Genomic DNA, 27,092 nt, shown 5'->3' with positions numbered 1-27,092 from the left:
TTTTAAATGGAGATTTGCAGGTAGCATTTTTCAAGGCATATTTAAGTTTGACATATAGCTTAGTCTGAGGATGATTGTTATCTTAGGTGAAATGGAGGTCATGGAATTTCAAAAGAGGTTAAAGAATTGTGAGTCCTGGATGTTAATGGTTTTTGTCAGTGGATGTGGGAAACACCAAAAGTGATTGTAGAAGATAAGACAGAAAAAGATTGAGAGTCAGATACTACAGTTAGAAAAACACAAAGCTTTTGATAGAAAATTTTTGGAAATTGAAAAACTTTTGAGCTCATGGATGGCAAGAATTGTGTTTCATTCATCCTTGTCTTTTTTGTTTATCTAGAACATAGCAAGTGCTCAAAAAATATTTGCTAGTTGAACTGACTCCATTGCCTTTTGTTCCTCAGAAATGTGTATTTGTCCAGGGTATGCTAGATAGCTATTTCAAATGGAGAGATAGGTGATGAAGAGGTGACCTAAGGACTGAGTGACGATAAGAGTCAACCCAAGATCAGGGGAAAGAATATTCTAGGCAGTGGAAAGATCTTGTCAGGAACAATCTTGGCATGTTTCAGAAGCAAAGATTGCTAGTGTAGTTGTAACTTATTGGTCAAAGGAGAAGAAAATTATCAATGTGGCTGGGCACAGTGGCTCACACCTGTAATCTCAGCATTTTGTGAGGCCGAGGTAGGGGGATCACTTGTGAGTTCGAGACCAGCCTGGGCAACATAGTGAGACCCAGTCTTGACAAAAAATAAAAAACTAGTTGGGCATGGTGCCACATCCTGTAGTTCCAGCTACTAGGGAGGCTGAGGAGGGAGGATTGCTTGAGCGCTGGAGGTTGAGGCTGCAGCGAGCCATGATCACATCACTTCACTCAGCTTGGGTGACAGAGTGAGACCCTGTTTCAAAAAGAAAAAAAAGGAAAAAGACGGAAGGACCATCAAATTGAATTAAATTCTGGAGGAAAAAGGATTCAGGCAAACAAACATAGAAATTACCAGAGCCCAGGTCTACTAACAGGAAAAAGTACTTTCTTTAGGTCAAAGATAAAAATTGTTTTTATCTAATTATAACACATAGTATGTCATTTATATTAAATTGCATTCTACTGAGTTTCCTCATATTTCATAAGTCACCCATCTCATTGCCTTTGCTGCATCCACCTCTTCTCCAAGCCTCCAATGTTGGAGTGCCCCCAAGCTCACTCATTCCTTGACCATTTCTCTCTCTCTCTCTCTCTCTCTCTTTTTTAGAGATGGGGTCTCACTCTATGGGCCAGGCTGGAGTGCAGTGGTGTGATCATCACTCACTGTAGCCTCAAACTCCTCGGCTCCAGCAATCCTCCTTACCTCAGCCTTCTGAGTAGCTGGGACTACAGGTGCACACTAGCATACCCGGACCTACATGATCTGATCCCTAGCTTCCTTTGACTGTATATTTTACCTCTTTGCCCCTTATTCTTGTCAAACTGTCCTTCTTGCTCATCATTTCTCTATACACATTCACTTCTTGGGAAATCTCTTCCAGTTTCATGGCTTTAAATACCATATATGTGCTGATGATTCTCAAGTTTATGTTTCTAGCTCCAACCTCTTACCTGATCTTCAGACTCATATATGAAACTGATAACTTAATGTCTCTAATGGATACCCATTAGCATGGGTAGAAGCTCAACATATCCAAAACAAAATTCATATCAGAAAACTTTTCTTATCCTAGTCTTTGCTATTTTTAGAAAATTGCATCATGATTCATCCTTACTACTTAGGACCAAATCTAGGAGTGAATTTTCCTTTTCCTTTTCTTTCCTTTCCTTTCTCTTTCTCTTTCTCTTTTTCTTTCTTTCTTTCTTTCCTTCTTTCCTTCCTTCCTTTCCTTTCCCTTTCCTTCCTTCCTTCCTTCCTTCCTTCCTTCCTTCCTTCCTTCCTTCCTTCTTTCTCTTCTTTCTTTCTTTCTTTCTTTCTTTCTTTCTTTCTTTCTTTCTTTCTTTCTTTCTCTCTCTCTCTCTCTCTCTCTTTCTTTCTTTCTTTCTTTCTTTCTTTCTTTCTTTCTTTCTTTCTTTCCTTTCTTTCTTTCTTTCTTTCCCTCCTTCCCTCCCTCCCTCCCTCCCTCCCTTCCTTCCTTCCTTCCTTTCTTCCTTCCATCTTCTCTCTCTCTCTCTCCCTCCTTCTTTCTTTTTGAGACAGGGTCCCATTGTCCAGGCTGGAGTACAGTGGTGTCATCATAGCTCATTGCAGCTTCAAGCACCTGGGCTCAAGGGATTGTTCTGCCTCAGCCTCCTGAGAAGCTGGGGTTACAGGTGCACACCACCACACCTGGCTAATTTTTTTATTTTTATTTCTTGTAGAGAGGGAGTCTCATTATATTGCCTAGAATGGTCTTGAACTCCCGACTTCAAAGAATCTTCCTGCCTCATCCTTGCAAAGAACTGAGATTGCAGGTGTGAGGCACCACACCTGGCTCTTTTCTTTCTTTTAAATTGCGTATCCAAGCTACACTCTAATATTGTCAGTTCTAGCTTAAAGTTTAATTCCAAGTCAAACTGTTTCTCTCCACTGGCACTACTATCACCTTGTACCAGTCACGACCACCTATTGCCTGAACTATTGCAAAAGCCTCCTAACTGAACTCCCTACTTCTTTTCCTTCCTGCCTATAGATAATTTCCCCCTCAGCAGCCAAAGTGATCTTAAATGATCACATTATGTCACTCTCATGTTCTAAGCTTCCAATGGTTTCACATGTCACTTAGAATAACATCGAAATGTCTTACAATGGTGAGTCATATATGTCCATATATAGTCATAGAGTCTTTAATATGCAAATGTTAAGAAAAACTGCATATTGGAGTTTCAGTCAATGACAGACCAAATATGCGATGGTGGTCCCATTAGATTATAATGCTGCATTTATACCTCTTTTCCAATTTGTGTGTCCACATTTTTTCAAAAGAATTATTATGTCATTCACTTTTTAAAAAATTGATACATAATAGATATAGACATTTTCAGAATATATATAATTTGATACATCTATATAATGTGTAAAGTTTTTGTACCTTTTCTATGTTTAGATATGTTTAAATATACAAATACCATTGTGTTACAATTGCCTACAGCATTCAGCACAGTAACACGCTGTGCAGGTTTTTAGCCTAGAAGAAACAGTCTACACCACATAGTTTAGATGTGTAGTAGGCTATACCATAGGTTTGTGTAAGTACACTCTATGATGTTTGCATAATGACAAAATTGCCTAACAATGCATTCCTCAAATGTATCCCTGTCATTAAGTGATAAGTGCTAGAATATAAGCTTACATTATGACGTAGTTTCCAAAAACAACTCATGTTACCTTACACTGCATTAACAGAAGTGCATTGTTTGAAGAAAGGCAGGTGCTAGTTCTTCCAGTCAGACTACTTTGGAATGTTATATTTGACTCCAGGTATTTCATATTAAGATATCTTAATATTAATTGCTGTATTTCAGATAAAGAATGTTTTTCAGAAGAGAGAAAGTAGGATGGTAAAAGGACAAATTATGCCTGGTGAGGAACCATTACAGGAACCGAGAATCTTTAACTTGAATACTTGATGATTAGGGAAGAGCCATGGAAGTTCCCCCCAAATAGCTAAACGTCTGTCACATGAAAAAGGGGGTAATACTTATTCTTTTTTTTTTTTTTTTTGAGATGAAGTCTCGCTCTTGTCCCCCAGGCTAGAGTGTAATGACGCGATCTCAGCTCACTGCAACCTCCGCCTCCCGGGTTCAAGCGATTCTTCTGCCTCAGCCTCCCAAGTAGCTGGGATTACAGGCACCTGCCATCACATCAGGCTAATTTTTGTATTTTTAGTAGAGACGGGGTTTCACTATGTTGGCCAGGCTGGTCTCAAACTCCTGATCTCAGGTGATCTACCTGTCTCAGCCTCTCAAAGTGCTGGGATTACAGGCGTGAGCCACCGTGCCCGGCCGGGTGTTATACTTTTTCTTATTAGCTACAGGGGAGGAAAAAACAATGGTAGGAGGTTTCAGAGAGGAAGCTCAGCACTTACAAGGAAGAACTGCTCGACAGTTTTTTCCAAACCAGTGTTCTGCAGAATACTGTAACATGTTAATTTAAACAAGGTATCTTATGTCTTTACTGCAGGATATCTCAGAGTCTTTAATATGCAAATGTTAAGAAAAGGATACAGTATGCCACATTTCCCAAACTTATTTGTCCATAGACACTTCTATTTACAGAACTGTGTTAATGTCTCTTGAAACAATGGTCATAGAACAGTTTGGGTTAAAGCTATTTAAAAATGAACAGGCTGTCTTCTAAAGGAGTAGGGTCAGGTTCACATCAATATATCTGGAAAAACTGGTTGGTCTTGCTGCCACTCTTGTACTTCTGAAATGCTTGTCATTAAAACTGAAGTATATAAAGCTTGGGCACTTAGAGCAATTTCTCTTACCTGTTAACAGTAACATTATCTGTTAATATTAACAGGTACCTGTTAACATTAACATTGTTACCTGTTAACATTAACAGTATGAGACCCAACACTGTTCTACATGAGAATAATGTTTTAAAACCAATGGAAATGAGGCTTTCTAGAACAGTGATTCTGAACTTTTTTCCTAGTAACACACTGTACAGTCATGACATTTCCGTGTCTGTCCTCTGATTCATTCATTGTGTGTGAGGTAATGTTTCTCAATTTTTTTCATGACCACACACATACACAAACAAAACCCTCATGCTCTACCACCCCTACTCCCACAAATTTTGATAGGAACCTCATATAGGACCATGCTCCTCTATTGACTATTTCCATTTTAGGAGCTCAAACCTAGGCATTAATGTAACTCTTTTTGAATAAAAAGAAAATTTCTAGGCTTCAAGGAAGAAATGGTATTTAAAACATGGGAAAAGTAAATCAGGAAAGCAATATCAAAAAGGAACTACTACTTTGCTATTTTTGAGGCTAAATGGAAACCTTAATAAAGGAAGTTGGACTTATAGAAACATTGTTGTTATTGAATATTTGCAGCAATAAGCAAGACAAGGTGTAATAATAAGAAAAAACTGGGTCAGCAAGGTTGATAAGACAAAGTTGCAGATTATAATTATTGTTTATACAACTGTTCACTGAAGGGCACAGTTCAGTGCCATAGAGGCTAAGAAGAATGTACTCTGTAAAAGAATGACTGGCTCTTCAGGATTTCTATAACTTACACCTGTTCCTGTTCTCCAGAACCATGTTTACTAATGTTTACTATCTCTAATCTGGTTTCCATGATCTATCCATACTGAGAAAGGAGTGTTTGGATAAGCAAATAAAATACTATCATAATCAGAAAGATATTACTTCTCCTGTGTTTTAATAAAATGACATTCTGCTTCCTACGATTTGTATTGACAAATTTACTAAAGTCTTATCAAACCTAGATAGCTGACAAACCAGGCCCTGGCTGGACCAGATCACATCATACATACCAATTCTTGAGGCCCCTGTGAATAGCATAATTACATTGCTTACAAAAAAAAAAAAAAAAAAACAAAAAACTAGAAATACCATTCCTTTGTTATTCTGCAATTTTACCTCTAAATCAGTACCTCAAAAATTAGGGCCATCAGTCCTAAATGCCAGTTACCTATAAAGGAATTCCCATAACTTTGCATACCCACAGAGAATGATCTCCATTATACATGTGTATTTTCATGGCCATTTGGAGACGCCAGGCCAGCTCCAGCAACACTGCATAAGTTTTAATGAGTTCATTGATAGACAGGCAGACATAGAATCTCAGGGGCCTTGTTTAAAGATGTACTGGAAAACCAGTCCTGGAACTTCTGTCATTGCAGAAAGGTGGAGGAGATCAGCTCTGATATGCTGCTATCTCTCTTGTCTAATCCAGTAGAAGAAAAAAAAAATGCTTGAAGACAGGGCCAGGAATTGGGGTCAGGACAGAATCCAGGGAGTCATCAGAGTTTTGTCTTCTTGGTCTCTAGGTTGATCATGTTCCCTTGGATGTGAGGAATCTGCTTATCTCCTGGACCCTGCATATCCTCTGTCTTTACAGGAACATAGTAGTAGCCCATGATGGAGAAGATCAGGCAGATCACCAGCAGGAGGCAGGAAAACAAAATAAATTCGGCCCACTGCAGGGGGAAATAAATATGAGAAGAATATGGAGAAACCTGAAACTAAAGAGATCTTTACAGGATGAGGACTGGGGAGCAGACTGACCTGGGATCACCAGTTCAACCAGACTTTTGCTGGACAAAGACTGGGTTCATTGGCCTCTCCTCACATAGATATATTGTAGTCATTATTGCCACTTACATATGTCTGTTTTCCTGGTAAAGTCTGTGTATCTAACCCATTTCATATCACAGCACTGAGTGGGGAATACAGGAAACAGAGAGATAGGTGGAAAGGGAGAAGAGAAAGCTGGAGGAAAACCTTGAGTAGAAATGAATCCTGCTTCCCTCAGATCCATACCTGTACCAGGCCACTGAACTGTGCCACAACAAGCACGATGATATTCCCAACTGCAATTGTCAGTAGCCAAGCTGCCTGGAGTACAGATTTCATGCTAGAGGGAGCCTGGAGATGACACAAATTTGAAAGTAAACAAATTCCCTTCACTGCCCTCATGCCCCATGCATCCAGGAAACTTCTCCCACAAAAACTTTCAAGTTAGAACTTCCCTCATTAAGTTCAGCTATCACATTGATTCAGAGGGTGATAATAATGCAAACAATAAGAATAAGATGAAACTCCTAATTGAATATTTTTAAATTCATTATGTCATTTAATCTTCATTACAACCCTAAGAGATAAGTTCTATTAGTATTCTTACACATTTAAAAACTAGCATTACAGACTGGGCACAGTAGCTCATGCCTGTAATCCTAGCACTTTGGGAAGCCAAGGTGGGCAGATCATCCAAGGTCAGGAGTTATAGACCAGCCTGGCCAACATGGGGAAACCCTGACTCTACTAAAAATACAAAAATTATCCAGGCATGGTGGTGCGCGCCTATAATTCCAGCTACTCAGGAGGCCGAGGCAAGAGAATCGCCTGAACCGTGGAGGCAGATGGAGTCTCGCTCTGTCGCCCAGGCTGGAGTGCAGTGGTGCGATCTCAGCTCACTGCACTCCAGCCTAAGCGACAGAGAGAGACTCCATCTCAGAAAAAAATAAAAATAAAAAAAAAAAAGCATTACAGAGAAGAGATAGTAATTTACTTGCTCAAGGTTGCACAATAGGTCATGCAGTCAAAATTCGAACACGGGGAGTCTGACTCTGCAGCTCTTCATTTTAATCTTTAATCTCTTTCCTAGAACCCCAAAATCATAGACTCCCATGCTGCACTGTCATGATCTAGGGAGTCAAGATGTTCAGGTCATATATGTTCAGGGTCATAAATAAGGTACCCAAGGCCAAAAGAGATAACATACCTATTTAAGTCAGTGCTAGAATTAAAATTCACCATCCTTCAATCAATGTCTCAATTTCTACCTTCTATTTGCAAAAACTTACCTGAGAATAAGAAAACTCAAGACCTGTGACAGAGAACATGACCTCCCCAGCTGTAACCAGGGCATATTGTGGTAGCTGCCATGCAATGGACATTTTGTTGGCTGGAATGTCTTCAGTCTTCCAGGCCTGAAGACCCTGATTGGTGTTCTTAGTGAGAGAAAGAGAAAATGGACTTGTAAGTAGTCTCAAGTAAATATTCCTAACAACAGCATTCTACAATCTTATATCCATCCTTTGTGTATTTTCATTATTCTGCCACTTTCAGGAAATTGAGCATTTTTACACAATTCTAGCTTTTCAAAACTTCTTTTGGTAATATTATACTCACTTGCCTAGATTCAATCAGATATCATTATTCACAGAGACTTTAAATGAGAGAATATTTTGATATTGCAGTTTGGATTTCCACCGTTTTGCCCTATCAGGCATTTTGATCCTGGACAACACTTTAAACCTAAAATGGCATCTGAATTATACAAACAAAGTAAGTTTTCAGAAAGCATTTTCTTGAGAAAAGCTTAATTTCTTATTCCACTTTCTATGTAAGTACAATTAAAGTGCTTTTAACATTTGCTATTTTGATTTTTAATTTACTGAAATTACTTTTATTAGGATGAATTACTCTCTTGATAACACATTGAAGTTTTACTGATCAATTTTTAAAAATCCATATCAAATGCCACCTACTATTTTGATTTATCTTCATTGGCTTTTTTCTTTTTTGAGACAGGATCTTGCTCTGTCACCCAGGTTGAAGTGCAGCAGCACAATCACAGCTCACTGCAGCCTCAAACTCCTGGGCTCAAGCAATCCTTCTGCCTCAGTCTCCCAAGTAGCTGCAACTACAGGTATGTGCCACCATACCTAGCTAACTTAAAAAGTTGAATTTTTTTTTGTAGAGATGGAGTGTCATTATGTTGACCAAGCTAGTCTCGAGCTCCTGGCTTCAAGCAACCCGCCTTCTTTGGCCTCCCAAAGTGCTGGGGTTAAAGGCATGAGCCACAGTGCCTGGCCCAAGCCATTATTTTTTAACTCAAAATTTACACATTCAAATTTTGTCAAAAAGATGTATTTTTTCTCAATTTCAGAGCCTGCTAGCCTACCAACCAAAAAAAGTCCAGGACCAGACGGATTCACAGTTGAATTCTACCAGAGGTACAAGGAGGAGCTGGTACCATTCCTTCTGAAATGACTGCAATCAATAGAAAAAGAGGGAATCCTCCCTAACTCATTTTATGAGGTCAACATCATCCTGATACCAAAGCCTGGCAGAGACTCAACAAAAAAAGAGAATTTTAGACCAATATCCCTGATGAACATCGATGCAAAAATCCTCAGTAAAATACAGGCAAACCGAATCCAGCAGTACATCAAAAAGCTTATCCACCATGATCAAGTGGGCTTCATCCCTGAGGTGCAAGGCTGGTTCAACATATGCATATCAATAAACGTAATCCAGCATATAGACAGAACCAAAGACAAAAACCACATGATTATCTCAATAGATGTAGAAAAGGCTTTTGACAAAATTCAACAGCCCTTCATGCTAAAAATTCTCAATAAATTCTGTATTGATGGAACGTATCTCAAAATACTAAGAGCTATTTATGACAAACCCACAGCCAATATCATACTGAATGGGCAAAAACTGGAAGCATTCCCCTTAAAAACTGGCACAAGACAGGGATGCCCTCTCTCACCACTCCTATTCAACATAGTGTGGAAGTTCTGGCCAGGGCAATCAGGCCTGAAATAAATAAATAAAGGGTATTCAATTAGGAAAAGAAGAAGTCAGATTGTCCCTGTTTGTAGATGACATGATTGTATATTTAGAAAACCCCATCATCTCGGTCCAAAATCTCCTCTAGCCGATAAGCAACTTCAGCAAAGTCTCAGGATACAAAATCAATGTGCAAAACTCACAGGCATTCTTACACACCAATAATAGACAAACAGAGAGCCAAATCATGAATGAACTCCCATTCACAATTGCTTCAAAGAGAATAAAATCCCTAGGAATCCAACTTACAAGGGGTGTGAAGGACCTCTTCAAGGAGAACTACAAACCACTGCTCAGTGAAATAAAAGAGGATGCAAACAAATGAAAGAACATTCCATGCTCATGGATAGGAAGAATCAATATCGTGAAAATGGCCATACTGCCCAAGGTAATTTATAGATTCAATGCCATCCCCATTAAGCTACCAATGACTTTCTTCACAGAATTGGAAAAACTACTTTAAAGTTCATATGGAACCAAAAAAGAGCCTGCATTGCCAAGACAATCCTAAGTCAAAAGAACAAAGCTGGAGGTATCACGCTAACTGACTTCAAACTATATTACAAAGCTACAGTAACCAAAACAGCATGATACTGGTACCAAAACAGTGATATAGACCAATGGAAAAGAACAGAGCCCTCAGTAATAACACCACACATCTACAACCATCTGATCTTTGACAAATCTGACAAAAACAAGCAATAGGGAAAGGATTCCCTATTTAATACATGGTGCTGGGAAAACTGGCTAGCCATAAGTAGAAAGCTGAAACTGGATCCCTTCCTTACTCCTTATACAAAAATTAATTCAAGATGGATGAGAGACTAAAATGTTAGACCTAAAACCATAAAAACCCTAGAAGAAAACCTAGGCAATACCATTCAGGACATAGGTGTGGGCAAGGGCTTCATGTCTAAAACACCAAAAGCAATAGGGCTTCATGTCTAAAACGCCAAAAGCAATGGCAAAAAAAGCCAAAATTGACAAATGGGATCTAATTAAACTAAAGAGCTTCTGCACAGCAAAAGAAACTACCATCAGAGTGAACAGGCAACCTAAGAATGGGAGAATATTTTTGCAATCTACTCATCTGACAAAGGGCTAATATCCAGAACCTACAAAGAACTCAAACAAATTTACAAGAAAAAAGCAAACAACCCCATCAAACAGTGGGCAAAGGATATGAACAGACACTTCTCAAAAGAAGACATTTCTGCAGCCAATAGACACATGAAAAAATGCTCATCATCACTAGCCATCAGAGAAATGCAAATCAAAACCACAATGAGATACTATCTCACACCAGTTAGAATGGCAATCATTAAAAAGTCAGGAAACAATAGGTGCTGGGGAGGATGTGGAGAAATAGGAACACTTTTACACTGTTGGTGGGACTGTAAACTAGTTCAACCATTGTGGAAGACAGTGTGGTGATTCCTCAAGGATCTAGAACTAGAAATACCATTTGACCCAGCCATCCCATTACTGGGGATATACCCAAAGGATTATAAATCATGCTGCTATAAAGACACATGCACACGTATGTTTACTGCAACACTATTCACAATAGCAAAGACTTGGAACCAACCCAAATGTCCATCAATGACAGACTGGATTAAGAAAATGTGGCACATATACACCATGGAATACTATGCAGCTATAAAAAGGATGAGTTCATCTCTTTTGTAGGGACATGGATGCAGCTGGAAACCATCATTCTCAGCCAACTATTGTAAGAACAGAAAACCAAACACCGCATGTTCTCACTCATAGATGGGAATTGAACAACGAGATCACTTGGACACAGGAAGGAGAACATCACACACCAGGGCCTGTTGTGAGGTGGGGGAAGAGGGGAGGGATAGCACTGGGAGATATACCTAATGTAAATGACTAGTTAATGGGTGCAGCACACCAACACAGCACATGTATACATATGTAACAAACCTGCACGTTGTGCACATGTACCCTAGAACATAAAGTATAATAATAAAAAAAAGATGTAATTTTTCTGTAAAATTTTGGTTCAAAAGAGATTTTTTTCAGGGTGAAGTTTTTGTTAATATTACCAAATATATGTGATTCCACAATCAACTTTTGTTTCTTTGGTGTAAAAGTACTTTAACTATATTTATGTTTTTAGCTATGGTTGGTTTTATGTAGATTATATCTACTAATATCTTTTATTACAAATGAAATAACATTTTGAAAATTATATGTATATTTATTGAAGGGGCTCGAAAAGAAAACAGAAGAAAAAATTATATATATGTATTAGTCCTTTTTCACACTGCTGTAAAGTACTGCCCAATGCTGGGTAATTTATAAAGGAAAGAGGTTTAATTGACGCACAATTCCACATGACTGGGGAGGCCTCAGGAAACCTACAATCATGGCAGAAGGTGAAGGGGAAGCAAGCTTGGACCTTCTCATATGGTGGCAGGAGAGAGAAGAGTGAGGAGCAAAGGGGGAAGAGCTCCTTATAAAACCATCATATCTCATAAGAAGTCGCTCACTATCATAAGAACAGGATTGGGGAAAGCGCCTCCAAGATCCAATCACCTCCCACCAAGTCTCTCCCTAGACATGTGGGGATTATGGGGATTATAATTCAAGATGAGATTTGGGTGGGGACACAAAGCCTAACCATATGAATATATTTCTTGAAGTAAAACTGTTATCAGGAATTAGGTATAATATCCAGATACATGAGACAAAACAGCATAGTTAAAATATCATGGTCAAAAGTCTTTCAGATGAAAAGTCTTTGACATCTAAATGCCATTAATCCTCTGAATCAAATGGTCATTGGGTCTAAAATAGTAAGATAAGGGAATCTTCTTTTCCTTTAGTTGACAGTGTAAATAATACCTAGGCATCTGTTTGTGTTTTCTCAGCATAAGAAGAGACTATGGCCAGAGCTTCTAAATAAAAGTCAGATACTTACATGCTCATAGGCAGGTAATTAAGTAAATGAAAGAGGCTGCAAGGAACTGATGAGGCCTATCATGAACTGGACAGCACAGGTTCCATCTAAAGGGCACAGCCACTACAGCACCAGACAGTTGACACAGTAATAGCTGTTAGGAAATCTTCTGATTTTTTTATTCCCAAGAAATGTTAGTAATACAACTTCTTAGGTGTAATCTCTTGAATTTATTGGCAATTAATTCTTTTGTTATTTTTGTCAATACTGTGCAGGCCAAACAAGACAGGACTATGAAAGAAATTGGGCCTCCAGACCCACAATTTATGGCCTCTACTGTAGATGCTTATTAGAGCCTGGTATTCAGAAACAATACATATGGCCTCTATCTTGAGTGGCATATGAGAGACAGAAGAAACAGAAAATGGAATAACACCAGGAACACAAGCATTATGGCTGAATCATGTCCCCCAAAACTCATATGTTGAAGTCCTAAAACCAGGTACCTCAGAATATAAACTTATTGGGAAACAGGTTTGTTATATATGTAATTAGTAACGTTGAAATAAGGTCATTAGGGTGGGTCTAATCCAATGACAGGTATCCTTATTAAAACGGGGGTAAATTTGGACACAGTCGGATACATAGAAAGAACACCATGTGAAGATGAAGGTAGATATTAGGATGATTCTTCTATACACCAAGGAATACCACATATTTCCAGCAAATTGCCAGAAGCCATGGCAGAAGCATGGAACAGATTATTCACAGCCCTCAGAAGGAACCAGTCCTACCAATACCTTCATCTCAGACTTCTAGCCACCATAATTGTGAGACAATGCATTTCTATCCCATAAGCCACTTAGCTTGTAGTGCTTTGTTACAGCAGCCCTAGAAAATTAATAGAATTATAGCCAGGCGCAGTGGTTAATGCCTGTAATCCAAGCACTTGGATTGAGGTTGAGGTAGAAGAATCGCTTGAGTCCAGGAGTTAGAGACCAGCTTGGTCAACATAGTGAGACCTCTTCTCTTTAAAAAAAAAAAAAATTTTTTTAAATTAATTCATCAGGGTAGGACATGTCTGTAGTCCCAGCTACTTGAAAGGCTGAGACAGAAGGAGCACTTGAGCCCAGGAGTTTCAGGCTACGGTGAACTATGATTGCAGCACTGCACTGCATCATGGGTAACAGGGCGAGACCCTATTTCTAAAAGAGAAGAAGAAAGAAGGAGGAGGAGAAGAAGGTGGAGGAGGAGGTTAATAGAATTAGGTTGGTTTAATATCTGAAAATCAATTGTTGTGATACACTATATCAGTAAAATAAGGGACAAAAACACATTACCATCTCAATAAATGCAGGAAAAGCATTTATAAAATTCAACTCCTGTTCATGGTAAAACAAACAAACAGAAAACTCTCCAACAAACTAGAAATAGAAAGGAACTTTCTCAGTCTGACAGAGTATCTATGAAAAATCCACAGGTTACACACTTAATGATAAAAGACTGAATGCTCTCCCCCTAAAAGTATTTCTGCTTTCACCACTTCTATTCAATATTGTACTAGAGGTTCCTGCCAGAGTAACTGACAAGGAAAAGAAATAAAAAGCATCCAGATTGAAAATGAAAAAGTAAAGCTATCTCTATTTGCTGATGATATGATCTTTTATGTAGAAGGCCTAAGGGATCCACTAAAAAAACCCATTAGCACTAATAAATAAGTTCAGCAAGATTGCACAATGCAAAATCAATATACAAAAGTCAACTGTATTTCTGTAATTTGCAATGAAAAATTTGAAAATGAAATTAAGAAAAGGATTCCATTAACCACAGCTTCAAAACGAATAAAGTAAGTAGGAATAAATTTAACAAAATAAATGTAAAATGTATACTCTGAAAATAACTTGTTCTGTGCATAGCGGTTCATGCCTATAATCTCAGCTACTCAGGAGAATGAGGAGAGAGGATCACTTGAGGCCAGAAGTTAGAGACCAGCCTGGGCAACATAGCAAGACCCTGTCTCTAAAAAGGAACCTTAGTCTGGGCATGACGGCTCACACCTGTAATCCTAGCACTTTGGAAAGCCAAGGCAGGAGGATTGCTTGAGGCCAGGAGTTTGAGATCAGCATGGTCAACATAGCAAGACCCCAATCTCTACAAAAAAATAAAAAATTAACCAGGAGCAGTGGTACATGCCTGTAGTCCTAGCTACTCAGGAGGCTGAGGCAGGAGTGTCATTTGAGCCCAGGAGTTCAAGGCTACAGTGAGCTATGATGGTGCCACTGTGCTCCAGCCTGGGCCACAGAATGAGACCTCATGTCTAAATAAAATAAACTACAAAAAATTGTTGAAAAAAATTAAAGAAGACCTAAGTAAATAGAAAGACATCTCATGTTCACTGACCAGAAGACTTAATATTGTTAATATGGCAATACTATTCCCTAAAATGATCTTCAGACTCAGTGAAATCCCTATCAAAATCCCAGCTGGCTTCTGATCTTACGATGATCCTAAAATTCATATGAAAATTCATGGGACCCACAATGGGCAGACCAATCTTAAAAAAGAAGAAGGCTGGAGACTCATACTCTTTGAATTCAAATCTTACTATAAAGCAACAGTAATTAAGACAGTATGGTACTGCACAAGGATAAACATACAGATCAATGGAATGGAATTGAGAGTCTAGAAAAATGGCCTTACATTTATGATCAATTGAATTTTGACACAAATGTCAAGACCATTTAATATGGGAAGAATAGTCTTTTCCAGAAATTGCCCTGGGACAACTAGATATACACATACAAAAGAATGAGACTGGACCCCCTACCTTATACCATGTGCAAAATTTATCTCAAAATGAATTAACTATAAAACTCTTAGAAGAAAACATAGGCACAGATTCTTTGGATTAGGTATGGCATCAAACACACAATCAACCGAAGAAAAAATAAATTGAACTTCATCATAATTAAAAATTTTTCTACTTCAACAGATACCATCAAGAAAGTTAAAAGACAACCTATTGAATGTGAGATTTTGCAAATTTTATATGATAACAGATATATCTAAAAATATATAATGAATGCTTACAACTAATAAAAAATACAAATACCCCAATTAGAAATTAGGCAGAGGATCTGAAGAGATACTTCTTCAAAGAAAATACACAAATGACTGATAAAGACAAGAAAAAATGCCCCAAATCTTTAGCCATCAGGGGAATGGCAATGAAAACCACAATGAGATGCCATTTCACATCCACACTAGAGTGGCTATAATAAAAAGACAGAAAACAAGTGTTGGTGAAGATGTAGAAAAACTGCAACTCATACACGTGATTGGTGGAAATGTAAACAGTGCAGTCACTTTGGAAAAGTCCACAAATGGTTAAACATAGAGTCACCATGTGAGCCAGCAATTCCACTGCTAGTTACCTATCCAAAAGAAATGAAAACATATGTCCACATAAAAACTTGTACATGAATGTTCATAACAGCATTATTCCCAAGAGTCAAAAGGTAAAAACAATTCAAATGTACATCAATTGATAAATAAATAAAATGTATTATATCCATGCAATGGAATATTACCCGTCAATAAAAAGAAATGAAACACTGATACATGCTACAACATGGAAGAGCCTTGAAAAACATGCTAAGTGAAAGAAGCCGGACACAAAATAGCACATATTGTATGATTCCATTTACATGACATGTCCAGAATAGAAGAATTTATAGACAAAGTAGACTAGTGGTTTAAGAGGAAATGGGGAATGGCTGCTAATGGGTACGTTATTTTTGAGAGGGGTGACAAAAAGTGTTCCTAAATGGCACAAATCTGTGAATATAGTAAAAGCCATTGAATATATATTATTGGATATATATTCCTTCTATATAATGAATACTTATTAACATATATTGACTATACTAATATATTTAAAATCATTGGATACTTTAAGTGGGTGAATTTTATGGTATATGAATTATATCTCAATAAAACTGTTATAAAAATGGCACACCAAAGGGATCAAGTTAATTAAATTAATTAGTAAAATAAATAGAACTTTTTAGATCGGGTTCTCATCAAACCTCCAGAACTGTTCTCTCTTTTTCTTATTCACTATCTTTTAGTCTTTAATACAGTGTGAATAGTAATGAAATAACAAAATTAAAGTCAAGATTGACATCAAAATTAAAATCAGAGGTACCCTGCCCTGACTGCTAGGACAACTGTTTTTGACAGACCACAATTAACTGATCCCCAAACTTTGTGTAGAGATTGACATTACTATCAGTTTCAGCATTTCCGACTGTGACATGTTAGCAGATCAAATTTCCAGAGAGTGAGAAGATCTGCATATGAAGCTGGTCAAGAAGACATGAATACTTTTTCATAAATCACTGTTGTTTGCTTGGAGACATAATGAGACTGGAGCAGGCCGTGGCATCTCACAGTGATGGCTCAAGATAAATTATGTCTCTCCTTCCCCAAGACCCTTTGCTTGTTGTTGATGTTATCTCTTAACATCCCCTACAGAGACAGTGGGCTTTCTAAAGTCATGTAGAGCCAGGTGCGGTGACTCATGCTTGCAATCCCAGCACTTTGGGAGGCTGAGGCAGGTGGATTACCTGAGGTCAGGAGTTCGAGACCAGCCTGGCCAACATGGCAAAACCCCATCTCTACTAAAAATACAAAAATTAGCTGGGCGTGGTCGTGGGTGCCTGTAATCCCAGCTACTCGGGAGGCTGAGGCAGGAGAATCGCTTGAACCCAGGAGGCAGAGGTTGTAGTGAGCCGAGATCATGCCACTGCATGCCAGCCTGGGCGACGAGAGTGAAACTCCGTCTAAAAAAAATAAAAATAAAAATAAATAAAGTCACTGTAGAACCTGTCATCTTACACTAGAAATAAATATATGTGTCTGCTTTGCCACAGAGTCTTCTCTTTTGTTTTCTGCCTAGAGGATCCCAGGAGATATATATGGAGAGAGGGTGAGGAGGTGGCTGTGAGCTACTTACATTAGTAATAACAAACAGATATGCTGCACCAAAGTCTAGTAGACCCAAATTCAGAGAAAAGTTCTTATCTTCTGTTCTACAATGCACTGCAAGGTATCTGGAACAGGATGAATTTAGGTTAGAATAAATATCACAGCTTAGAAAAGCATTCACCAACTCGTCAGCACCCATCAACTCGTCATTTACATCAGGTATAACTCCCAATGCAATCCCTCCCCCCTCCCCCCTCCCCATGATAGGCCCTGGTGTGTGATGTTCCCCTTCCCAAGTCCAAGTGATCTCATTGTTCAGTTCCCACCTATGAGTGAGAACATGCGGTGTTTGGTTTTCTGTTCTTGTGATAGTTTGCTAAGAATGATGGTTTCCAGCTGCATCCATGTCCCTACAAAGGACACAAACTCATCCTTTTTTATGGCTGCATAGTATTCCATGGTGTATATGTGCCACATTTTCTTAATCCAGTCTGTCACTGATGGACATTTGGGTTGATTCCAAGTCTTTGCTATTGTAAATAGTGCCGCAATAAACATACGTGTGCATGTGTCTTTATAGCAGCATGATTTATAATCCTTTGGGTATATCCCCAGTAATGGGATGGCTGGGTCATATGGTACATCTAGTTCTAGATCCTTGAGGAATCGCCATACTGTTTTCCATAATGGTTGAACTAGTTTACAATCCCACCAACAGTGTAAAAGTGTTCGTATTTCTCCACATCCTCTCCAGCACCTGTTGTTTCCTGACTTTTTAATGATCGCCATTCTAACTGGTGTGAGATGGTATCTCATTGTGGTTTTGATTTGCATTTCGTATTTTAAAATTATTTCACAGATTTAATGAGTCTCCTGAGTTTTCTCAGTGCACAATAATCCTATTTAACAATACTTTTTCTTCTTAAAAAATATTTGTTTCTTTTTTCCTTTTGAGGTTTTCATGATTATTATCATTATTTTAGAGGTGGAGGGCTTGCTACTTTTGATTTATTTCATGAGCTAGACCAAGCAAAGCAAATTCGAAAACTTTGAAAAATAAAAATTTGGTAATTTAAAAAAAAAAAAAAAAAAAAGCATTCACATCTCCAGGTGAAAATGATCTCATCTCTCTACTGATGGTGAGGAAAGCAGTGAAGCTACTAATTATCTTTGAAGAGAAATGTTTCTTGGAGTGGGTTATTTTCATGCCAGGCTTCTGTCCCTGATTTGAGCTCTTTATTGCCTGTCAGGTATTTTCTAAAATATTCAACCTAAATAAAGTAGTTACAAATCATATTCTTTTGTGAACTTAAGTACCATGTGAACTTTCCTCATGCAAATCTTATGACCTAGTAGAACAGGCTATAACAGTGAACCTGAGAAGATAAGCTCTAAGTAATGAAGTGCCAATTCAAGGTACCAAAGTACATTCTTCAGTAGAAATGGAAACCAATAATAAACTTTGAGAAACTCACAGAGATGGACTGTGTTAACTATACAGAGATGGGCTGTGTTAACTATATAGTGTGGTCTTCACAGCAATCGTGATCTCAACATATCTGTGCAGAAAAAAAGTGAGACTGAGGGAAGGAAGCAAGAGTTGGAAAAGATCAGGAGTGCTTCTACACTCAAAATTAGCCCACATGCAGGCCGGGCGTGATGGCTCACGCCTGTAATCCCAGCACTTTGGGAGGCCGAGACGGGCGGATCACGAGGTCAGGAGATCGAGACCATCCTGGCTAACACGGTGAAACCCCATCTCTACTAAAAATACAAAAATTAGCCGGACGCGATGGTGGGTGCCTGTAGTTCCAGCTACACGGGAGGCTGAGGCAGGAGAATGGCATGAACCCGGGAGGTGGAGCTTGCAATGAGTGGAGATTGCGCCACTGCATCCCAGCCTAAGCGACAGAGTGAGACTCCGTCTCAAAAAAAAAACCCAAAAAACAAAAACAAAAACAAAATTAGCCCACATGCACCTAAATTCCCCACCTATATACAAAGATAGCACTCAAAAAACAATTATTGACAAAAGTAAAATGTCCACAGGGGCAATGCACTTACTCTCCTCTTTGCACCGTTCTATACGCAGACACACCATAGTCTTCACCAACATTGAGAGAGGTATCTTTACTCAGGGAGATGTTGACACCTTTATGCAAAGTGTTAACAAACCTGAGGGCAGAGATATTATTTACATATCAAACAAACAGGAACACCTGATTAAAGAGGGTAGGGACCTTTTATGTTTGGGGTATAACTATATCCCCAGTGCCTAAGTGCCTAGAATAGTGGCTGGCACATAAAAGGTACATAATGTATATTGTTAACTAGACAAATGAATGATCCCATATGTAAAAAGTAATCCATAGTCTTAGCTGTCCCTAACTTTCTTTTTCTTGTACTTTTATCTCTCACATCCTCACCAGACCTCTAGCTAGATGGACACTATCATGATCATTCATGGCAATCTGAGTTTCCTCACTAATCCAACTTAGGTCTATCTAATTTATTTCCCTTATAATGGTGGAATGTATCAACTGAGACTTTACTAAGAAAAATAAGATAATTATGCATAAAGAAATGATAGTATTTACATAAAACTCATATCTTAACTTCTTATAAATTAAGCCCAATGTGACTTATGCAAAACTCAGACTTCTAGCCCAGAGTAGGTTGCTATAATTGTTTTGGAGTCTGCAGAAACTTTGGACCCTTCCAGGACCATCTTTCTGTTTTTCTGATCCTGGCACCTAGATTGTCCTCTCAGGATGGGTTTTTGGTACATTTCTGTTTTGATAGCTTTGGATTTGGTCTCTGGCCCCAGGAATAAGAAGGACAGTTCCCTCTAGAGTCCTGAATGTTGATTCCTAGACTTTAGATCATTCTACACTGACCTAGAAAATGCTGCTCTGGAGGTCCATTTGTCTTATTTTGAGCTGTTTACTTTTTTTGAAGCATATTCAAAAGCAAGTTATTATGACTGTCCTACCCTTCAGTGAAATCCAGACTTTTCACTAAAAGTTCTCCTGTAAAATGCTATTCTCAACAGCAACCACTTGACTTTGGTGGCCATCGACCTGTGTATCTGTCCATTGCATGTCCAATACCGGCCACAGAGAACACATGTCCTCTTGGGTACTCCATCTCTGTAACTGTCCCTCGCCGTTTGACAACACCCTTCAGCCTTACCTGGATTCAAAACTAAGTCTTTTGACTCCAAATGTGTACTATACCATGATGCCTCTTTAGGCTTATAATAAAAACTATACTTTAAGATATATATATTCAACTATCAAAAAGGAAGGGAGGATTATTTTCTCACTTCCAAATTTCTCTCTGACGATCACAAAGAGAAAAGTACTCAGTTATTTTCCTGAAAGCAAGATAAACAGATATTCAGCAGAAAGAATTTATGCCCCAGAGTACAGGGGGCATACACAGATAGGGTCATCTTTGAATCCCACATGAGAAAAGAAGCCTATCTGCTTCTCATTGTCCTAGAAAATGCCTTTTGACACCAGTGCCGCTGGCACTCTAGGAGAGGGAATTCCTGTTCAGAACAAGTAGAATGAAGCCCCAAAGATTAGAAGAGATCCAAGATTCAAGAAAACAGAGTGGCTTGGAATCTCTTTGACATTCAAACCTCACGGTTGTCATCCCATTGGTTGTTTTGCTTTCTGTATCCTTTACCTACAACAGAGGAAAGTAAAAATCAGTAACAGCTGATGAAATAAGACCTATACTCAGAAAATTTGATCATCAGGCAGATCCTTGGTAAGCGTTGATAAGACAGTCATATTACTTTGAGATGACAACTTAAAACACAGGCAATCCCTCAACTTACCATCATGCTGGAGATACTGTTCCCATCTTCACGAATGACAAGACTGTACCAGTTCTTCTCCTGCACAGTATGCTCAGTGTAGAGAGACAAATTGTGATATTTCAGGTGGAAGTGAAAATTCTGGCTTTTTGTTTTCAGGTGCAGTTTGGAATACTGTGGTGTTTTCTGTAAAATAAAGAACATAAATTGAAGGTCACATACACCTTCTACTCCATATTGGACATTACAATATTGTAGCATCTCAAAGTAGGTGACCTCATCAAACATTTTCAACCTAGTAATTCCTTTCTTTAACCAAGTAATTTTATTTCTTAGAATCTACCCTAAGAAATAATCAGAGGTATGCATAAATATTTATGAATAAGAATGTTCATTATAGGATTATGTATAATAATAAAAACTGAATACCTATGTGGAAATGTCTAAATAAACTATGGTATATCTATAGAATGGAATATTATATGCCCATTAAAATCATGTGCTCAAAGATTATCTAAAGACATGGGAAGATGCTTATGATACAATTAATGTTAAGAAAAAATCAAGATCAATATAGCATACAGAGTTTCTAATTCATTCAGGTACACACCTCACCTGAAAGGATTTGATGGACTCTATCAACAGAGAATCGTTTTCATTTCCTACCACTGTCACTTTCACTTCATCATCTGCCAGATTCAAGACTTGTAGGAAAACCTCCTGGGGACCTGGCTGGGCTGGGGTCATTTCCTTAGAACAAAGAATACATGTCAGAATCACCAACAAATAATCCTTCAGATACAATGACAACACATATCTCAGTTGTTTCTGACAGCCTAGTCCACTAGCCAAGTAGATATAGTTTTCTCCCTTTGAAAAATATTTGGCTTAGAAAACTCTAAAGGCAGTTTGGAGAGGGAAACATCAGTTCAATGTAGCAAGTACCAATGCCAGCTTACAAACTCCATGCTTTTTGAATCAGCTATGGCCTCATCCGTAATAGTGGCTATTCAATCTGCCAAAAGGTTTTTACTTGAGTATCTAGAAAGGCATCACATAAGCCTGTATTCCCTAAGGAGATGGCTATCTTGGATATTAGTATTTGAGAATTCCCTGAAAATACATTCTAAGTCACTCAGGTGGGAGGTGGGCCTCATTTTGCATTGCTGTTTTACCGCTCTATCTACTTATTTATAACAAATACTTATGATACACCTCTTATAAAAAAGGTACTGTGCTAGGTCCCAGGGAATCATGATCGAACAAGTCAAAAAGAGCAAATAAGAAAGATATGATCCTGCCCTCATGGAGCTTAAGAATTACTGAACTCACATTTATTTTGATCTCTACAGCTGCCGCAACTGCAAATGCCAGGCACGCTAGGATCATACCAACAGCCATTTTCCTAAGTGATCTGTGGTAGAAAGGAGAAACAATTACATTTAAACTTTAGACTCTTAAGAACGAAATCCAAACTCTGTAGCCTATTATTAAAGACTGCATTAGGCTGTTCTTGCATTTCTATAAAGAAATACCTGAGATTGGGTAATTTATAAAGAAAAGAAGTTTAATTGGCTTATGGTTCTGCAGCATTACAGGAAGCAGAGTGTTGGCATCTTCCCAGCTTCTGGTGAAGCCTCAAGGAGCTTTCAATCATGGGAGAAGCCAAAGGTGGAATAGGCATGTCACATGGTGAAAGCAGAAGCAAGCGAGGAGGTGGGAGGTGCCACACACTTTTAAATTACCAGATCTTGTGAGAACTCATTCACTATCATGAGGATAGCACCACGGAATGGTGCTAAACCCTTCATGAGAATTCACTCCCATGATCCAATCATGTCCCACCAGGCCCCACCTTTATCATTGGGAATTACATTTCAACATGAGATTTTGGCAGGGACAAATATCCAAACTATATCATTCCATTTCTAGACCCCTAAAATCTCATGTCCTTCTCACATTGCAAAATACAATTATGCCTTCCCAATTTCCCCCCAAAGTTTTAACTCATTCCAGCACAAACTCAATCAAAAGTCCCAAGTCCAAAGTCTCATTTGAAATAAGGCAAGTCCCTTCCACCTACGAGCCTGTAAAATCAACTTATTTACTCCCCAAATAAAATGGTGGTATAGGCACTGGGTAAACATTTCCATCCCAAAAGGGAGAAAGTGGCCAAAACAAAGGGGCTACAGGCCCCAGGCAAGTCTGAACCCAGCAAGGCAGTTATTAAATCTTAAAGTTCCAGAATAATCTCCTTTGACTCCACGTCCCACATTCAGGGCACACCGGTACAAGGGGTGGGCTCCCAAGGCCTTGGATAGCTCCTCCCCTGTGGCTTTGCAGAGTTCAGCCCCTGTGGCTGCACTCACAGGTTGTTGAGTGTCTGTGGTTTTCCAGGCCCAGGGTGCAAGCTGCCAGTGGGTCTATCATTCTGGGGTCTGGAGGATGGTGGCCCCCTTCTCACAGGTCCACTAGGCAGTGCCCTTGTGGGGACTCTGTAGGGGGTTCCAACCCCACATTTTACCTCCACACTGCCCTAGTAGAGGTGCTCTCTGGGGGCTCCACCCCTGCAGCAGGTTTCTGTGTGAACACCCACGCTTTCTCATACAGCCTCTGAAATCTAGGTGAAGGGTGCCAAGCATTCTTCATTCTTGCACTCTGTATGCCTGCAGGCTTAACACCATGTAGAAGCCATCAATGTTTATGGCTTGTACCCTCTGGGGAAACAGGCATGTCACATGATGAAAGCAGGAGCAAATGAAGGGTAGAGAGATACTGCACACTTTTAAATGGTCAGATATCACGAGAACTCACTATCATGAGGACAGCACCAACGGGATAGCCCTAAACCATTCATGAGGAATTCATCCACATGATCCAACCACCTCCCACTAGACACCCCCTCCAACATCCAACATTGGGGATTACATTTCAACATGAGATTTGGGTGGGTACAAATATTCAAACTGTATCAAAGACTTTTCCTGATTTGATCCCAATTACTTTTCTTTTTTAAATCCACGTTTCCATGACCAATTACTTTTCAAGGTATTTTCTAGAACTCCTCTTCATACATTCTTCTTTATTCTTTTTCCTGAGTCACATTGAACTGCTCTTCTCTGTGATATACCACATTTACTCACCTCCATCTTTGCTTATGATGGTTTTTCTATTCACTATGTCATAATACCAAAAATAATGGCAATACAACAAGGTTTCTTGAACAAATACCATATGCCAGGTGCTGTACATGATTTATGTCACTTTCCTCTGCAGAAATCTGTTGACCTTGGCAGGGGAAGGACATTTTCTTTTCTACATCTCCTTGGCACTTGATCTTAGGCTCTTCTTAGGACACTTATTTTGCCTGTGTAGTAGTTGCATTTTTTATATATGTGTGTGTGTGTGTGTGTGTATATATATATGCTCTAGCCCCCTTACTAAGTAATAAACTCTTTGAGGGAAATGGTTTTTTCTTGATATATATTTTCATGACACTTGGTCCTAAACTTCCCGACATCTGCTCAATGAACAGATGAAAAAGGGCCATTTTCATTTGGTAAAGTGGTCATCAAAATGAAATTGCTATTAAATCAAGAATGAAAGAAGGCTTGAAACTTTCTTTTGTGAAACTCTAAAAAAGACTAATCCTTCTATGTAGAAAAAATTTCAGGCAGTAATTGGGAACAATTCAGTTCCCAGTCCCACTAGGTTCCCCATTTGTTTCATAGGGACAACAGGAGATTTAAAGGGATTAGTAGTCATCAAAGGCCTTGAGTTTCTTTGAAGAGACAACATTCAAGAACAAAGAAGAAAGTAGATTTAGGAGCTAAATTTCACATATTTTTGGTTTGGCATGAAACCTAGACCTGCCCCTTCAATATCACACAGTTAAATCCACAGTAATGACTTTGACTCTCATTAATTAGATCTAATTCCCATTTTTCAGGGTCAATAGGCAGTTAGTCCAACATGGAAAAATAGAAGCAGATAGATGATAAACCAAAACCAATCATCACTAAGAAAAATACTGACATTGAATATTTATCAAACTGGGAAGAGATTGAGTCAATTTAGAGTAATCCATACAGGCACAGTGAACACTTACGAGAAGTTAATTCCACACTTGGAGACCAGACGATAAATGACAAAGTCAAACAATGGGATGAAGATAAGAACCAGAAGGGGATTTAGAACCTGTAACACCATAATAAAAAGGATTAGCTACAAATGTTCTCCTTTCATGAGTGTGAGTACTGCACTCATTTGCTTGTGTACACTCTGTCTCACATCAACACACACTTTTGTCATTGTAAGTACAGAATGATTCCACGTTCCTCAGTCCATTTACACCCAAGACCCTATTTCCCTTGCATAGCATTTTAGCTTTCAAATATCCCAAGGGACAAGTTTCACTCTGAGCCTGTCTTTCTGCCAGCCTTATTGTGAGCTCTTTCCTCTCATGACTTCATTGCTCACAAAACAAGCCTTACAATTTCTTTTATAACATTTTCATTATACTATCTTGACACGGAAAAAAATCCAATGCTTATACTTTACCTGTGGCAAATTAAGTACTTAACAGGGGATTGAAGGAGAAGTGTGGGGCTTAAAGAGAATGTTTTCATGTCAAAGCTTGGCCCTTATCAGTGTACAAAGAGAAAAGCATCAGATTATGGTTGTTAATCCTAATACTGCAGGTGGAGGCATAGATAAGGAAACAAATAAGTCCCCATGGCTATAGAAGAGTCCCATACCTGCATCTGGTCCGGCTGAAGCACAAAAAATCCCTGAAACATTATAACAAATTATATTTAGATGATATCTGAAGACAAGAAAAAAAATTGTTGGCCTAGATCAATAATTTTGCTAGTTAGCAAGTGAGAAGCATATGAGAGAAAATTCATCAGGTCTTTGGTTCAGGGCCACTATTTTGCTGTTAAGATTATTTGGGGGATGGGAACAGACTTGGGAAAGCTTCTGGCTATGTTTGCCAGGCAGATGGGCCTAAGGGAGAAATTCTTTTCTATGTATTATGCTTTCCTTAACTTGAAAGGAAATAGAGTCAGTGCATTTTTATTGATCTCAGCAACTGTAGTTTTAGGTTGCAATAATATGAAGGACAAGACATCATGGTTAGGGTGAAGACTCTCCCTGACATATAGTGTTTCCGAAGTTGTTCTCCAGAGGGCCAACAAGAAAACCACCATGGTAAATAAGAGACAACTAGAGGAAGGGAAAAGGTAAAATTATATTTTGCAGGCTCCAAATAGACTGACTAAGACGACCCTGGTATCATTCTACTCTGTCCTTTTGAAAACTGAGAAGATAGAAAAATAATATACTAATCTGGGAAAAGAACAATTGGGAGCAGAGGTGGTACCTTATTTGAGTGGGCTAAAGAATGGAGTTTGGAAAAAGAGAAAATAATATGTATAACCTTCTCATTCTTTCCATATCCATATATACAAAATATTCCATTTCCTACAGGTCCTCTGCTGTGATCCTTGTTTTTTTGTTTTGTTTTGTTTTGTTTGAGACGGAGTCTCACTCTGTTGCCCAGGCTGGAGTGCAGTGGCTGGATCTCAGCTCACTGCAAGCTCCGCCTCCTGGGTTTATGACATTCTCCTGCCTCAGCCTCCCGAGTAGCTGGGACTACAGGCGCCCGCCACCTCGCCCAGCTAGTTTTTTGTATTGTTTTTAGTAGAGACGGGGTTTCACTGTGTTAGCCAGGCTGGTCTCGATCTGCTGACCTCGTGATCCGCCCGTCTCGGCCTCCCAAAGTGCTGGGATTACAGGCTTGAGCCACCGCGCCTGGCCTGTGATCCTTGTTGAAGAGATAGACTAATTGTGTAGTAGCGCCACTCAAACCTGTCCCTGCTGTGCCCTGCGATAGGCTTAGACAGAAGAAAATCACTATCCCAGGTATGTATGACTTCATTTGCTAGCCTCTCAATACTTCCTTCTATACATTGAAACTTTCTCATCTTTATGTTCCTGATTTCTAAAGAGAAGATTCTGGTTTTGATTTCTAAA

At 38.9% G+C, this 27,092-nt stretch overlaps 1 protein-coding gene across 2 annotated transcripts in view; it reads right to left on the bottom strand.

Moving 5' to 3' along the window:
* Nucleotides 1–4,143: 4,143 nt before the first annotated feature.
* The window catches only part of SLC15A2 (solute carrier family 15 member 2), a 52,576-nt gene continuing 29,627 nt past the window's right edge, over nucleotides 4,144–27,092 (bottom strand). Inside the window, exons 12-22 of one of the 2 annotated variants that reach the window (XM_021934099.2) lie at nucleotides 25,814–25,846; nucleotides 25,165–25,253; nucleotides 22,389–22,470; nucleotides 21,672–21,806; nucleotides 21,078–21,242; nucleotides 20,877–20,923; nucleotides 19,295–19,405; nucleotides 17,259–17,355; nucleotides 7,536–7,682; nucleotides 6,493–6,597; nucleotides 4,144–6,149 (exon numbers count right to left, since the gene is read on the bottom strand). In XM_021934099.2, the coding sequence (XP_021789791.2) occupies nucleotides 5,973–6,149; nucleotides 6,493–6,597; nucleotides 7,536–7,682; nucleotides 17,259–17,355; nucleotides 19,295–19,405; nucleotides 20,877–20,923; nucleotides 21,078–21,242; nucleotides 21,672–21,806; nucleotides 22,389–22,470; nucleotides 25,165–25,253; nucleotides 25,814–25,846 (1,188 nt within the window). In that variant the 3' untranslated portion in view covers nucleotides 4,144–5,972. Of the gene's footprint in view, nucleotides 6,150–6,492; nucleotides 6,598–7,535; nucleotides 7,683–17,258; nucleotides 17,356–18,705; nucleotides 18,790–19,294; nucleotides 19,406–20,876; nucleotides 20,924–21,077; nucleotides 21,243–21,671; nucleotides 21,807–22,388; nucleotides 22,471–25,164; nucleotides 25,254–25,813; nucleotides 25,847–27,092 lie in introns of those variants that run through there. The other variant, XM_021934100.2, reaches the window with a different exon arrangement.

Source organism: Papio anubis, chromosome 2 (genome assembly GCF_008728515.1).
Source record: "Papio anubis isolate 15944 chromosome 2, Panubis1.0, whole genome shotgun sequence".
Lineage (NCBI taxonomy): Eukaryota > Metazoa > Chordata > Mammalia > Primates > Cercopithecidae > Papio > Papio anubis.
This window is presented reverse-complemented; position numbering and strand designations above follow the sequence as displayed.